The sequence below is a fragment of the Saccopteryx leptura genome, chromosome 1, assembly GCF_036850995.1.
Source record: "Saccopteryx leptura isolate mSacLep1 chromosome 1, mSacLep1_pri_phased_curated, whole genome shotgun sequence".
NCBI lineage: Eukaryota > Metazoa > Chordata > Mammalia > Chiroptera > Emballonuridae > Saccopteryx > Saccopteryx leptura.
Genome location: NC_089503.1, coordinates 274,222,143 through 274,238,852, shown reverse-complemented (window position 1 = coordinate 274,238,852; position 16,710 = coordinate 274,222,143). Strand labels below are relative to the sequence as shown.

At 38.4% G+C, this 16,710-nt stretch overlaps 1 protein-coding gene across 2 annotated transcripts in view; it reads left to right on the top strand.

Moving 5' to 3' along the window:
• The window catches only part of RASSF8 (Ras association domain family member 8), a 113,554-nt gene extending 102,122 nt beyond the window's left edge, over window positions 1–11,432 (top strand). For both annotated transcript variants that reach the window (XM_066354155.1, XM_066354161.1), the window contains exons 3-5: window positions 5,831–6,720; window positions 8,711–8,855; window positions 9,465–11,432. In XM_066354155.1, coding sequence (XP_066210252.1) covers window positions 5,831–6,720; window positions 8,711–8,855; window positions 9,465–9,586 — 1,157 coding nt within the window. In that variant the 3' untranslated portion in view covers window positions 9,587–11,432. The remainder of the gene's footprint in view (window positions 1–5,830; window positions 6,721–8,710; window positions 8,856–9,464) is intronic.
• The last annotated feature ends 5,278 nt before the right edge of the window (window positions 11,433–16,710 follow it).

Genomic DNA, 16,710 nt, shown 5'->3' with positions numbered 1-16,710 from the left:
CCATAATCTTACCCACATTTTGAAGTAAAAAAAAATTATGAAAGTCTGGAGTGTATCATACTTCATTTGTTAGCCATGCCTCTCATGGCTTGAACTCTTTTGGTGGTAAAAACTGATCTTATTTAATGTGATGCTGTTTCTAATCTATATTTATTTCATTCAGAATGGCTTTTGATACATTTTACTTTAGAAATTTTAATGTTTGATTATAGAACTACAAGATAGCCTAAGTACCCAAAATTCTGAATTTGCAGCATATCTGACCTTAAAGCTGTTACATAACAGACAATAAAACTACATTCATTTATGTGTATATTGTCAGTTGCCTACTACTGTTTTGTTATTGCTTATTCTCATAGCCAGAAACCATGTTTAGCATGGAGTAGACATTCAATACATACTTATGAATAAATGAATGAATTTTTAAAGATTTTTTTCCAGTAAACTACAGGCTGAACTAGGTGGCCACCTAATGTCAAAATTATTTGAACCTAGAATAAAAGGAAAAGAATATATCATATTTTATATTGTCACTTTTAACTTAATTTCATGTGTAAATTATTAATTTTGGAAATTTACCAATTGATTAATTTTGTATCTATAGTATTTACAGAGTAATACTATTTATTATAGAATATTTTGAAATTTAGAAAAATAAAAAGATAGAAGAGTCACTCATGATCCTGCCTCCTAGAAGTAAACACTATAGGCAGTGCTTTTTATTTGCCTATATATCAGCTTAAAAACGATTTCATAATCATATATCGTTTTAAGGTTTCATTTTTCATTTACTAGATTGTGAATTAAATTTTTCACATCATTTAATCCTCACAAAAATCTTATGAGGAAGGCCCAGTTATCATCACTGCTTTACAGATGAGCAAGCTGAGGCACAGAGGTGTGTGGTAACCTGCCCAAGCTCAGACAGCAGGGGTCCCCAAACTTTTTTACACAGGGGACCAGTTCACTGTCCCTCAGACCGTTGGAGGGCCACCACATACAGTGCTCCTCTCACTGACCACCAATGAAAGAGGTGCCCCTTCCGGAAGTGCGGAGGGGACTGGATAAATGGCCTGAGGGGGCCGCAGTTTGGGGACGCCTGTCATACAGCTAGTAAGGAGGGCACTGGCATTCAAACCAGCAATCTGCTTCAAGAAAACTCCCAACTACTATTATACTGTGTTAATTATACCCCCTATAATCTCAGTGGACAACTGATAGAAAATATTAATTGAATTACATTGAAACAAGAAATAAACATCCTTAGTAAAATATACTTCTTTTTTCCAAGATCAGACTATACTGCTTTATTAATATCCAAGGTCATCTTTTACAGTTTTAGTAGTTACAATAAGTAAATATTCACAGTTTTAATGAATGTGACTATATGTAATTCACTGCCTGCCATCGCTGCAATAACAAACATTTCCCCAAATCTTAGTGGTTCATAGTGATGTGTTAGCTGTTATTTTGGTGAATATTATTTATGTAAAGTAACCAACACAATGCAGCAAATAGTAGGCATAATAAATGTTACTCATTATGCAATCAATCAATATTTTTATTATTTTTAATAGTAATAAGCATATCATATAATTCTAGGTAAGTCCTAAATTAATGTGAGGTAATTCTGTGGTTATGTGATACTCTCATCAACACACTGGAGAAACAGATTAAATAATTTATGGATTGAATGCACAGCTGGCTGACAGGTTACACTCAGAGATATTTTTATATAATTGTCTTCATAATATAGATACAAGAGTTAACTTAGTAGCTACGCTCAGGATTTGTAGAAAATTCATTGATAAATTTGCAGAATAGCTGCATATCATCAGGAAATTGCTTTAATGCTTGAAGTTTTTATTTCTTTACTGGTACATTAAGGATCATAATACCTATACTGATTAACTCACAGAACCAATTAAGATTGTATATGTTCTGTATAAAAAAGCATCAGAGGCATTTAACTGACTATGGAATAATACAATGTGAGTTCTGTTACACAAATCCATGCTCAATGTAAGAATTCTATGGAAAGGATTCATTATATTTACTAGAGTGTGCATAAGAATTAGAATTTTTATAGCTCAGCAAAGCATCTATTATCAGAATAATTCAGTAGGGTAGGATAGCTTGTTCATCATAGATAAAGAATCAACTATTACTGGCATTACTTCTAATATGTCCAGAAACAAAAGGATATGTTTGCATTAAATTCATAAGAGGTTAATGCCAGCTTTCTGCTATGTTCTTTTAAATGAAGTACAATATTCATCCTTGGGGTAAGGAGGATTTGATATTGAAGAAAAAATCTGATGTCAAAACTAAAGCTTATGAAGAGGGTTGATGATCAGGGTGTTTAATAGAATCTGTATTCCCCAGGACATGCCACTATTTGTGACAGATGGTTGTTGTTTAATATATATTTATTGAGGAAATAACAAGATCTGACTTATAAATTATGATTCTGATATTTTGGCTTTAAGAAGAAATTTCCAAAAATTATTTTTTAAAAATGATTGCAGTAAAAAAAATGGTTGAAATAAGGCCATAATATATCTAGATAACCTGAATTTGAATATTTGAGTTTTGGTGTATATTTTCAAAAACTTTACTTCACATTACTTCATAGTGATATATTCTGCTTTAAGTTAGGTGAGCACAGTCTGCTATCTTATTTATTGTTTCCTTTTTAATTTTTCTTTTTAACAGAGACAGAGAGAGAGTCAGAGAGAGGGATAGACAGGGACAGAGAGATGAGAAGCATCAATCATCAGCCCTTCATTGTGACACCTTAGTTGTTCATTGATTACCCTCCCACATGCACCCTGACCATGGCCTCCAGCAGACCGAGCAAGCCCCTGCTCGAGCCAGCGACCCTGTGTCCAAGCTGGTGAGCTTTGCTCAAACCAGATGAGCCCGCTCTCAAGCTGGAGACCTCGGGGTCTCGAACCTGGGTCCTCCGCATCCCAGTCCGACGCTCTATCCACTGCGCCACCGCCTGGTCAGGCTCCTTTTTAATTCTTACATAAACAGTCTAAAGCCCAATTTCTGTAATAAAATCAAAGCTATTCATTTATCTTTTTTTCTTAAAAAAAAAAAAAAAGCTTTTTTATATTGTTGGATGGGTTTTTTTCCCCTTTGCCTAATTGCACTAAATGAGCATTATTGGACAAAAAGGGAAAACTGGAAGTAAAAGCATTCCTAAATAATCTTCTACCAAGACGTTCTCAGAGGTCAGCAGTACCATTAGGCATTGGAGAAATCAGCTTTATATTTAATTATGACTAAATGAAAGTCATTAAAATTTTTTACTTAGCTTATATAATGTAATAATTCAGTTTTCTTTTTAAAGATACTTCATTGGCCTGATAGCATTAAAGAGGGCTGTGCTGACCCAGTCTAGCTCTTATATTACTTAGGAGAATACAGAGGGCCAGTAGCAGGATTGGGATCCTAAAAGCAGTTAAAACCAGCAGAGCCAAGAACACAAAGTGCTGTGATCTTCGAAGCAATGTGTACCATGCAGATTTGTCATGTGGCTTTTCTTGCAGGGATCCCGGTAAATTTTAACCTGAACATCATCAGAAACTGTTTAGCTTTTAGGTAGCCAATCCAGCATGCGAAGGCTTTCCTTTTCATTCACTTTATTTGCCTGGGTGTTTTGATAATAACAACTAATATTTGTGTAGCATTTTTCAGTTTTACAAAGTATTTTTATATCTTACATCTCACTTGACTCACTCTCACAACAACATTGTCATGTAAGAAAATACTCTCGACCTCTTGAAGAATCTGAAGCAAAAGGAAATGTAATAATTTCTGAAAATCATGTAAATTGATGGCAGGGCCAAATGTGAACACAGGCCTTCTGACCCTGGGGCTTTTGTGCTTTCTGCTCTGCCCAGCTTTACCTGGTTGGGAGTTGCTAAAAAAGTCACTTACAGATTTTTTTTAAAGTCAGATCATTGCCATGTTACATCCCTATTTAAAGGAGATCTCAAGTTAGCCCTTTTGTTATGTTAGATGCCTTTAATAATAGCTGCCATGTACTCAAGACCTGCTATGGGCTAGGTGTTGTGGTAGGTGCTTATTACACTTGACTCTAACTCTTATAACTTGTATGGTATTGCTTCTATGATCCTCATAGAGAAGTAAAATGATGTTATTCCAGTAAGCAATTGACCCAGGCTGAAGATTCCAGTCTCTCTTCCTCCAAAGTTCCAACGTTTTAGCTTCACCCAGGATTCAAGTTTCCTTAAAGGAGAACAGTGCATATGCTTAAGGCAATATCATTCTTTATGTGCTACCTCTGAATTGCATACACAGGTGTTGATATTTTTGTATCCAGATCTCCATTTAATGACACAGTAATTGAGAAAATACTGTGGTTGGTTCAGAAGCTCATGAGATTACAGAAAAAGGCAGGTAAGATAAATCCCATATGCAAGCAAGTATTATAATTGCTAGATGGAAGGGTCAGTGTTTTTTTTTTGAAATAATATTAAATAAAATGGACACTTTTTTACTGAGATATAATTAACACAAAATTATATCAGTTTCAGATGTCAAGTGGGCACTTTTAACAAAATTAATATATTCTGTCTGAACCACTCACCTCAAGTGAAAGTATTTAGGTAGTGTGGTCAAAGTAATGTCATTATATTCTAAAACTTTACCTTCCATAATTACTAATTAGATTCAATTTTTTTTTTACTTAAATGTGATTTTATTCTGTTTTTGTTTTTAATACTATTTTTGCCTTTTAAATTTTTTAGAAGAATCTTTGAAGTTGTTATTATCGAAACTGAACAGGTCTTCTCCGTAGGCCCCTCTTTTTATCTGAAATTATTTTAATAATTTAGTTTTTAGTGAGGTGGTTATTTTGTTTGCCACAAGTGTGCAAGAAAGTACTAGCTGTGTGAAGGATGGATTGGCCAGTCCTTGTGGGAGACAAAGAAAGGGCCTGTCCAGCTGCATGTCAGCTGAGTAGCAAGGTCTCCCCAGCTCCATGTCCCCTTTCTAGTGGAGAAATGGGCCTCCAACCTCCCCAAGTCCTGTATAAAAAATAAAGCAGAGGATTTACAAAGTGGAAGTGTATTCAGATTTTGAAGTTCTACCGAGTTCCTGGGACCAGGCCCTTACCCCTTCCAGGAGGCGTCTAATCTCCTCCTTTGTTCTAGCTGGAGGTCTTCCCCCAACCAAGAAAATCTAGGCAACAGGGATTTGACAAGAGTGGAAGATACTCACTGAGGGCCTGACCAGGCAGTGGTGCAGTGAACAGAGTGTTGGACAGGGACACAGAAGACCCAGGTTAAACCCTGAGGCCACTGGCTTGAGCGCGGGCTCATCTGGTTTGAAAGCGGGGTCGCTGGCTTGAAGCCCAAGGTTGCTGGCTTGAGCAAGGGGTCACTCGCTCTGCTGTAGCCCCCGGGTCAAGGCACATATGAGAAAGCAACCAATAAACAACTAAGGTGCTACAACGAAGAACCGATGCTTCTCATCTCTCTTCCCTTCCTGTCTGTCTGTCCCTATCTGCCCCTCTCTCTTACACTCTCTTTCAAAAAAAAAAAAAAAGATACTGAGATTTAAAGTATAAAGTTGAATTTCTAAGCAAGTCTGAAGAATATATGCAGTCCACATAGTGTAAGATCTTAAGAAGTTAGTATCTTCAAGTGAAAGTTTCCCAGGCAGCATGAACTGTACCTTGATGCTAAATCAGGAAGACACGGTTATCGAAGAGCATCCTCTCTGTCAATATTTTAGCTAAGCTATTACTTATGCCATTTTGACAGTTTATGTTTATCTTTTTTTTTTTTTAATGTAGGTCGAACTGGAAGGTACACTCTAATAGAAAAATGGAGAGATACTGAAAGGCATTTGGCACCTCATGAAAACCCCATTATCTCCTTAAACAAGTGGGGTCAGTATGCGAGCGATGTCCAGCTCATCTTGCGCCGCACAGGGCCATCTCTCAGTGAGCGCCCCACTTCCGACGGCATGGCGCGGATTCCCGAAAGAACTCTCTACAGGCAGAGTCTGCCCCCCTTAGCTAAATTGAGGCCTCCGGTCGACAGATCAATCAAGCGGAGAGAACCTAAGAGGAAATCGTTAACATTTACAGGCGGTGCCAAAGGGTTAATGGACATTTTTGGAAAAGGTAAAGAAACTGAGTTTAAGCAAAAGGTGCTGAATAACTGCAGAGCGAACACGGATGAGCTAAGGAAGCTGATCCGCTTGCAGACGGAAAAGCTTCAGTCCATCGAGAAAGAGCTAAAATCAAATGAAATAGAAATACAATTTTGGGAGCAAAAGTATAATTCTAGCCTTGAAGAGGAAATTGTCCGCCTGGAGCAGAAGATCAAAAGAAATGATGTAGAAATTGAAGAGGAAGAATTTTGGGAAAATGAATTACAGATTGAACAGGAAAATGAAAAACAGCTGAAGGATCAACTTCAAGAAATAAGGCAGAAAATAACAGAATGCGAGAGCAAATTAAAGGACTATTTGGCTCAGATCCAGACTATAGAAAGTGGTCTTGAGGCAGAAAAATTGCAACGAGAAGTCCAGGAGGCCCAAGTCAATGAAGAAGAGGTTAAAGGAAAGATCGGTAAGGTCAAAGGTGAAATTGACATTCAAGGCCAGCAAAGTCTGAGGCTGGAAAATGGCATTAAAGCTGTGGAAAGATCTCTTGGGCAAGCCACCAAGCGATTACAGGTAAGGACATTTTTACAAAGAGAATGTTTCATCTATTTAAAAGAATTAATATATTTTTGACATCTTTGATGACTATCTGTTTTTCTCTTCCATTTAAAGTTAGACACCCACCTTAGTCTACAACTTTTTTAGAATTCTTGTGATTTACCATAAAGCTTAGTTGTGAGACTGAAACAAAGAAGAGGGCTAGAGCCGTGCCGATCCTTGCTCCACGGAAGGAGCTGTCTTACTGTGGTGGTTGTAGCATCAGGTAATTGGATATAGCAGAATAGAATCTTGGCTGGAGTGGACACTAATGGTGAGATAGTGAATCTGACCTTTTCTGTTTAGAGAGAGAGAAACCCAGAGCCAAAAGAGATTGCCAGGGATTGGTTTACCAAGGATTGTAATGGCTAGTTGGCTGCTCAGCTCTCACTGCTCCATTGTGGCTACCACGTCTTTTTTCTCGAGGTGTGAATAGTCCCCTCCCCGCCTCCCCGGTCCAGGTCACCCTCCTTAGCTTTCCTGCAGAGGCGGTCACAGAGACTCCCCCCTAGTGTTTGCCCTTCTCTAAAGTTTGAGTATATAGAACATTTATATTTTGTCGTGTACCCTGATCACCACCTTACATTTTGTGGATTCTCATTCTTGAGAAGCATTGATGTTCTGGGAGTTGCTAAGAGGTATCAGTCTCTAACAGTTGTCATGAGAAAGACATACAGTCAACAATAACATGGCTACTTACATTTAAATTAATTAAAATTAAACAATATTCCATAAAGCCGTTTACAAATATTAAATGAATTTAAAGTTGTTTTTCGTCACAGTTGGCCACATTTCAAGCACTCAGCAGCACTGTCGCGCCCGCTGTCTGCACAGTGTGGCTTCAGGGCACACATTCAAGAAAGCCACAGTCTATATTATAACAAGATCCCCATGGACTGCCTGGACATATTGTAGTTTTGGAAGAGCTGCTTTAGAATATGAACCGTTCCAAAAGCAGAGAAAGCTAAGGTTTCAGGAAGAACAGAGGTGATTTCTTTGTTGTTTGCTATACATAGTGAAGAAAACTACCTCCCCTGCAATTCTGAAAATCAGGCATTTCTCACTCAGCAGAAAGTTGTTTTCCTCTGATTTGTCAGTATATTACTGTTTTGTATTTATTTTGACACTTAAGGGGACAATTGGAAATTGTGTTGCCTTTGATATTACTTTAGGAAGCACTAACTTATGGCAATCATATAACTTATGGCTTGCTAGTGTATCCCACTATCTAGCGAAAGATACCAAGAATCCTCTCCCCTCGAAGTAAGTAAACAACCACTCTTTCCTACAGTATCTTCCCAGCCCTCCCAAGTGCTCAGACAGGCGCAGCTCAGGGGCTTTGACCCTCTTACAGTGCAGGAGAAAGTCCATTTAAATCACGGAATGCCTCTTTTCACTTTTAGACCTTTCCAGCTGTCCAAACTCGATCTCCTTTCTTTAGGGCTCTTCAGATCTCAAAATGGTCTTCAAAGATTCAGAAACCCCCATGGTGAGAATCCTACGGAGCTCTTGCTTTCCTCGCACTGTGTTATCAACCTCAGCATCAGATCTCATCAGAACTTAAACAGTTTACAAAGAACAGAATTCTGAACCTCATGGACCAAATGACTATGCATTTTCAGTCAGTTATGAAGTGGATAAGTTAACAGCTTAGCAAGATTGATATAAGCATTGGTGTGAATGGAAACCAGTATTTTATTGGTGAAAATTTATAGACATATTAATTTCATCAGGCGCATAATTTATTTCTAACAGGAAATCATATTTAACAGACCAGACTATCCTTTATTTGCTTATTTCTTGTCCCCTGACACACAGAAAGTGCCCACCTTAGCCCACTGTATTGCTGTGAGAAGCCAGATTTGTTAAACGCGCTGTGAAAGCGAATATCCCACCTTCGACCAAGATGTCTTTTAGCTGGCCAATACTGAATGCTTGAATTTAAAAAGAAATAATTTCTATCTAGGACAAAGAACAAGAACTGGAGCAGCTGACCAAGGAGCTGCGACAGGTCAATCTCCAGCAGTTTATCCAGCAGACAGGGACAAAAGTGACCGTGCTGCCCGCGGAGCCCATGGAAGTGGACGCCTCGCATGCAGACACAGCAAGGGGTAAGATGTTGAGAAATCTACTGTTTTTCTTTTACTTTATTCTCACCGGTTAACTGCATAAACTTCTTGCATTCAGTAAAAGTGTTATCCTAAACATTCAAAGCTAATTCTTTTGCCACCATTTCAAAAAAATGTTTTGATGTATTTACTGTTTCTGGGGGAAATCAATAATATTTAGTTACTTATTTATACAAATGAGCATGAACCCACCAAACCTTATATCGTTTTCCTTAAGTGTGTGAGTCATAGTCTATTTGTGTTTTAGCTTCCCTGTTCCTCATGCCCCCTCATCCTCTCCTAGAATTAATTTGAGCTGATATTTAAAAGACACTTCTAAATCAGTATGTGAATAGGACCTGAACAACCAAGAAACAGAAGCTAATTGCTCACCTTCTTTAACACATCGCGAGCTGTTCAAATTACTGAAGGCGTGGTTTATCAATGGGAGGGTCAAGTAGAGTTAGTCATCTGTCACCAGGACCCACAGAGGCTGTGACTGTCACTGCATGTCCTTTGATTCTTTAGAGCAGGGAAACGTCTGACTTTTCATATTGCTGAGAACCCCGGGTTGATGAGGACCTCACACGACTTTCTTTGTTTTGTGTGTAGAGGTGTCGTTCCAGTCTGGGTCCCTGAAGCGGCCTGGTTCGTCACGGCAGCTCCCCAGTAATCTTCGAATCCTGCAGAACCCTATCTCATCTGGTTTTAATCCTGAAGGCATCTATGTATAACAGCACCTGTCTGTAGGGGAGAGACCCAATAACGGTACCACAGACAGTAAAAACTCTCTCTTTGATTTGTGCCAATGATGAACAGAGGATATATTTCACAAGCCACCATGTCTTGTTTCTGTCCTACATCGCATACCACTTGGAGCCATACCCTGTGCACTGATGCTAAAGAACAAAGAAACTGTTTTCACACATCAACAGTGTTGACGTTTTTATCCAGCAGCTGTAGTGCAAAGCCTTTATTTTTATTTGTAGCATTTTGAGAGCATTAGGAAAGTACTATACTGTGTGTATGCATAAATAAAACCATGACTTAGGAGTGAAGAGAAATATGTGACTGGCTTAGTTTAATTTATCCATGTAATCAACTAATGTGTGAATGTTGACATTTTAATACTTTTATGAATACTTCTCTGGTGACTGAATGACATTACACACTGTGTGATTATGACCGTGTGCACATGCTGCCAGCCTCCTACCGCACATTGCTGACTTACAGCCTCACAAGTGGCATGGGTGTCCACCATTGAAATTAACTCCAAAAGAGCCCACTTGCTCCACTTTGTGAACTTGTCCTAGCCATTGCTTAACTGGGGGAAGTAATTGGGTTGGTTGGTTGGTTGGTTTTAATCTGGAGTTTAGTCTTTACAATATTTTCAGTATATGAATGACCACACTACCAGAACAGAAATATTTTCATGAGGCAAATTGTTTGTTTCGAAGCTTTGCAGTGCTTCCAACGCTGTTGAACAAAGATGTGAATGTTGCATATCTATCCAAATAGGCAAGGAGGTCCCTGATACATTGTGTTCTGTTTCTGCGCTGCCTCATCGTTTTACCCTCATATCCTCAGAGTTGCCAAAATACTTAAGTTAGAGATATCTGAGCACTGGGTCAGTCTACTTCAGAAAGGTTGCTTTCAGTGATATATTTTAAAAATAATCCACTTCATGTGTATGGTCTTTTGATATAAGCACCCATGGCTGAGGTATTACTTGCACATAATTTATTCTGTACATTATGACTATTGCAGTTTCTCCAACCACTTAGATAGAAAGTAGGTTGGAGTTAGGTACTTTTTACCAAGGAAATAAAGTTAAATTCAGTGTCTGTTTTCATTTTTGAGCTTGACTTTATAGGACATGAATCTCCATTTGTACATATATTTTCTTATTTATAAAACCAAGAATGAGTCAGCATCCCTCCCATGAATAGTGATTTAATTAATACAAGTGATATCTAAATGGATGTGGTCAGATACCTCTTAGCCACTTTTACATTCCCTCTGGTCAAAATTTGGTACAATATAATTAAGACCTTTTTCAGAAATTTATAGGTTTTAATTCTAAGGAAAATACATTCTCTATATGTATTATTTACAGCAACAAAATAACAGTGAATTAGTGTATTAATGCCATGGTAAAAATAAAAAGATGTAAGTTATAGCTTATGCATGAGGGCAACTTTGGATGTTTAACAAATTTGACTTATTTTGGGGTTAATGAATGCTGAGAATGCTGCTATATTTAAGTTCCCAGTGGAAAATTGTAAGAATGGCTATGAAAACATATAGAAGTTTCTAGAGAACTGAAAATAATAATGCAGATTACCTCTCCCAGTCCAGCTAAATGGCAGACTTCAACTAAAGATATTTTCTTTGGGTTCTTGGAGTTATTGAGTTGACCTTGCCATTATACTATTTTGCAAATAACTTGAGAAATACTAAGTGATTCTTACCTAAATAACCACAGTCTATATACATTCTCTCTCAATTTATAATAGTTATTTCATACCTACATATGATTAAAAATTATGAGAATTTAAAAAATCAAAATAATTTGTAGACTTTTGTGACAAAAATGATTTACGTATGCCCAGTATATGCCTTATTTTTAAAGGGTTCCACCCTATACTAAGTCATTTTTTATTGTTATTCAGATAAATTGTGATCTTATTCACAAAGAAAAATATTTTTTATAAATTGATCACATTCTATTTAAGTCAAAATGTTATACTGAAGATATATTAAACTTTGCAATTGTAAATTGCAAGGATGCCTTGGCATGCCATGAGAAACACTAAGCCAATATCCAAATTAATTGTAAATTATTATCAGCATCCATTTAATAATTCTAAAGGGAGACTGCAGTCCTTCCGCCGGCCGCAGCCTCGGGTTTCCAGCCTGCTCTCACAGGGAACCCCGGACAGCCTCGTCCGAACTGTCAGGCTGCCAGATCATCTTTACAGGTCTAATTACAGATAAAAAAAATACTATTTTCTTGATAAGAAGCGTATATATACATGAATTGGATGACTACATTGAGCAGCTGTATTTTGTAATCCATTACATTACTTCTGGAAGCATACCTGTAAGAAATATTTTCTAAGTCTTTTTTTTTAAATAGCACCAAGAAAACTCATTTATTTCCCTGGAACATTTTAATAATATTTTAGTAGTTCCTGATCACTTTTATCCATTGTGAATACAAATGAGTTAGAGTAAGTGCCACATCTTTGCATACATGAGGAGGGCAGCAATGGTATACAAAAATACCAAATATAAAATTTTGCATCTGGGGAATATTCAGGTTCTAAATACTAAATTAAATGACAAGTTCTTTGTTATTATACTGCAAGTTCTTTTACTGTCATTTTCTACAAGTATTAAATGAGAAGATAATTTTCTTTTTTACCAAGGAATAATTTGAAATAGTATCAGTCTATGGGACACTTTGAGTACCTGTCATCCTCATAAATGATCTGTAGTGGGCTGCTACAGTCCTTTTGTTAAGAGATACTCAAATGGTTTGTTAGCATTTGTTTTCATCTTGATGCACAGGGAATTTATACATTGAGACTTCTGTTGGTATTAATAGGAGTTACTCATTGTTCACATTAGTCAAAATTACTCATAAATGATACAAATATAGGATTTATGGTGTGAAATGTGAATTTTAACAGTGTTTAAAAAGAGCAAATAAACATTTGCTTCCAGAGCACAGATAAATTTTTTACCTGCTTTAAAAGAAAATTTTCTTTGTGAATAAGAGCAAAACTGTCTTTAAAAAAAAGAAAACTTGACTAAAACCTTTTCTGTGGACATCTTTCCAAATTAGAATTATAATAATGGGTTGAGGAAATAATATAGAAAAAGTAAAAACTCTTGATTTCAGGTGTACAAAGGGTGTGGGCAGGTGGGCAGTTCCCTGTGTACATTGCCTTTGAAAAATTGGGCCTTAATAATTTATATGTAAATAACCATGCTATGTTCACATCCCTCTCTTATCTTCTAAAGTTGTCTTTGTTAGTCTATATTGTGTAAAACTTAGCTCATAAGTATTACTTTTATATTGTGTCCTTTTTTTTAAGTGCATGTTTGTACTATTTGCTACAGTATTTTTAAGTTTGGGTGAAGGCCATCAGCTGTATGGAGAAGACAAAACAATCACTATTTATTCAGTATTGCTGCTTTTTGTTGCCAGAGTAAGCTTTCGACGCCAGGACAGCGACTGTTTGGAAGCTGCAGGCGCTCTATTCCAATGCATTTTATATATTTTTAGAAATCAAATAATGCAGATAACTATTTAGTATACTAATTATATTAAACCAGCAGAAATATAAAGGCAATAAAGTATATACATATATATATGGGGGGAAGGGAAAGATTTAAAAATAGGTTTATAGCCAGACATGGTGATAGCCCAAAATATATTTCTCAATCTGTCTTTCTTTATGGACCCAATGAGGATTTGAGTTGCTGCAGCTTTAAACAGAAAATTGCCACATTCACTAATTGTGGGCACATAAATATGCTTTTAGTACTGTTTTGCTTATGTACAAATAAAATATATGTAGTCTGTATTATATGTAATTATTCTTTTCTTTTGACTTTCACTTCAAAATGTATATTTTCTGATTATTATCATGAGCTGTAAGACAAAGGATCAATATCTGATATTCTTCCAAATAATAAATTTTCAGGATTCATTGGGGCATTACATTGCTGGCTTGTTTCTTATGTGTTTAATATTTTAAAATAAAAATTTATTTCCTTTAAAAGGTGCCAAAGAGTAGAAGTCTGCGTGTCAGTAACACAAGATTACCTTGTTCTAAAAGCACTGTTACTATAAAGAATTCTCTATTGCTGGAAAGATAGCTGCTTCATCCAAGTAGAACTGAATTAAGAAATTAAATGCCTCCCTTTTATTTAGAAAGTAAAAGAAAAAATTATTTCACTGAAGCTCTGTATTCCGAGATCCCCAAAACCATGAGAGGAAGAGAACCAGCACTTGGTGTCTGCTGCGTGCCAGGTGCAACAGGAGGGCCATTCCGCCTCCCAGGAAACGTCTCCCAAACCACACAACGGAGCGGTGGTGCATGGCATTTCCATTTGTGCCTTTCAGACACCAACACACTTCCCTGGATTCCATGACAAAGCTGCCTAAGCTTTACGATGCCCATTTTCTGCATTTTAACCACTTTTTAATATGGAAATATATAAATTGACATATGTTTTTGTAGAAGATAGGTCTTGGTCAAGAAATTATACATGAGTAATAGTAGGTTATAAAAGTAAAGATACAGAAAATGAGAATTTTACTCTTCCTATCCTAATGTCATGTGTCTTGTTCATGGCAGAACAAGAAGTAGAAACGGTGCAGTTGATGCTGCCCACTCCACATATTTGTGCTGCCCGTGGAGTCCTAGGAAATGGGTATAAACACACTGAACTCCTTTATGTCTTCTGTGGACATGCAGTGAGCCTGTTGTTGGCCAGGCATTGGACAGAAATTAACATGATTTGCTTTGAACCTCAAGGAATTACAGCCTAATGAGCAGTATTAAAGGAACAGGAACGAGTGCCATGGAAACACAGCAAGAGGGTTCTACTGCCAATCCGATACTGGCAAACCTCAGAGAGGGATTTAAACCAGGGAGTGCTGTCTGGCAAAGACTAGAAAATGGGAAAATGGGCCAATAAGACTGACCAGATGGTGAAGGGTTGGGGAGGACTGAGAGATGTGGTAGGCAGGTATTGGATAAATCATGAAGAGCCTTGGTTGCCATGGTAAGGACCTTTCACTTGATCCTGAATGCCCTGAAGGACTTTTAAGTATGGAGATGAAATGATAGGTTAGCATATTAGTAAGAGTCTTCAGGTTGGCATTGTGGAGAAATGACTGGAGAAGGATCAAGACTAGAGCCAAGAAAGACTGCTGAAGAGGTCTACAGGTGTCCAGGCCAGAGGTGATATTAACCGGGAATAAGAAAAGAAAGCTGGCCCTGGCCGGTTGGCTCAGTGGTAGAGCATCAGCCTGGCGTGCGAAGTCCCGGGTTCGATTCCCAGCCAGGGCACACAGGAGAAGCGCCCATCTGCTTCTCCACCCCTCCCCCTCTCCTTCCTCTCTGTCTCTCTCTTCCTCTCCCGCAGCTGAGGCTCCATTGGAGCAAAGATGGCCCAGGCGCTGGGGATGGCTCCTTGCCTCTGCCCCAGGCGCTAGAGTGGCTCTGGTCACAACAGAGTGATGCCCCGGAGGGGCAGAGCATCGCCCCCTGGTGGGCAGAGCATCGCCCCTGGTGGGCGTGCCGGGTGGATCCCGGTCGGACGCATGCAGGAGTCTGTCTGACTGTCTCTCCCTGTTTCCAGCTTCAGAAAAATACAAAAAAAAAAAAAAAAAGAAAAGAAAAGAAAAGAAAGCAGCTGTTGGGGTTTATTCAGCAACAATCTTTTATTAGGCATCTACTCTGTGCAAGGAGAAGACAAGAACCAAAAAGGTCCTAGACATCTTAAGGAGACAGTAACAAAAGGACGTGATATTTAAATGGTGGGAGCAGAATAAAAGCAAAGGAACTCCAGGTGTTTGACAGCTAGCCACAGCCTTAAGTGGCTGGTGGGAATTGTACTATGGGTCTCTGTTCTTTGTGCCAGGGGGATGTGTTGGGGAAAGGAGAAGGACTGACCCTCTGGAGAGTCCCTGCAGTCTTTCCTAAAAACAGCAGGAGTTTGAAAAGCTCTTGAGACACCAGATTTACTCATCCAAATCTCTTTGGTATGCTGGAATTGCTTTTTACCAGCATTACACTTGACTTCGTGTTTGATATCAACCACTATCACTCATCAGCCATGAGTATGTGTCCAGAAAATGTGACTATGACCCAGAATGGAAAGAAGTGAAAGGGTGGACAGTTCACACTGGTCTCTGTCTACGTCAAGGCAGTGTAAACCAGTTTCCTGCAAGAGCTAGCGGCGTGGAAGTCAAAATGAATTGGAATACTCAGAAACAAATGATTTTTTTTAACCATAAAGAAAACTATAGATACTTTAAGCATAGGTCACAACGAGCTAAGATGCCATGTGGCAACAAGCCCCACACAGGAGGAGGATGGACAGAGCAGGGTCGTGTGCAGAGTGTACATCAGGAGCCACCTGCAGGTCCAAGAGGGCAGCGCTGTGGCCCCCTGCCCCCTGCTGTAACCCAGTCTGCATCAGACCCCTCAAAACCTGTACCATAATTGAGCCAAAATAGATTTCCTTGAAATTTCCAATTTTCCTTAAGATCACACAGAAGAAACGGTTCCTCCCCAATATGACAGCCCTGCAGATATTGAATATTTGAAGATACCTGTTCTCTGCCCTCGCACTTTCCCAGGCTAACTATTCCCAATTCCCTCAGTCTCCTCTCTCCTGCACAGGCTCCAGACCACTCCCGAACATGAACATGCCGCCAGGACTGATCACAAAGCTCCATTTGAGGCATGAGCTGGTCAGCATGGGGGAACTTGATTCAGTTGTTATGCAGCTTAAAACTAACCTCAGCGGGGAGGATAGGTGGGTAGGTGATTGCTTAGTTTTTTTTGCAAACCTCATCTCATTTTTGAATCTGATTCGTTCACTAAGTTCCTGTTTTTTCCACATTTTCTGCTGTCAGTGAAATCTTTCCCAATTTGTATGAATATAACTGAGTTTTAGGAAAATTACTTTATCAAAATGCCATCTTTAAACACTTTGAAAGTAATACATCCCAGATGGAAGATGGATGCCTTAATGTGAGCTCAGTAATGAGGCTAATTTTGTCGAGGGTCAGAATGCTGCAGGAGCCACCCAGGAGGTGAGTGAGGAATTC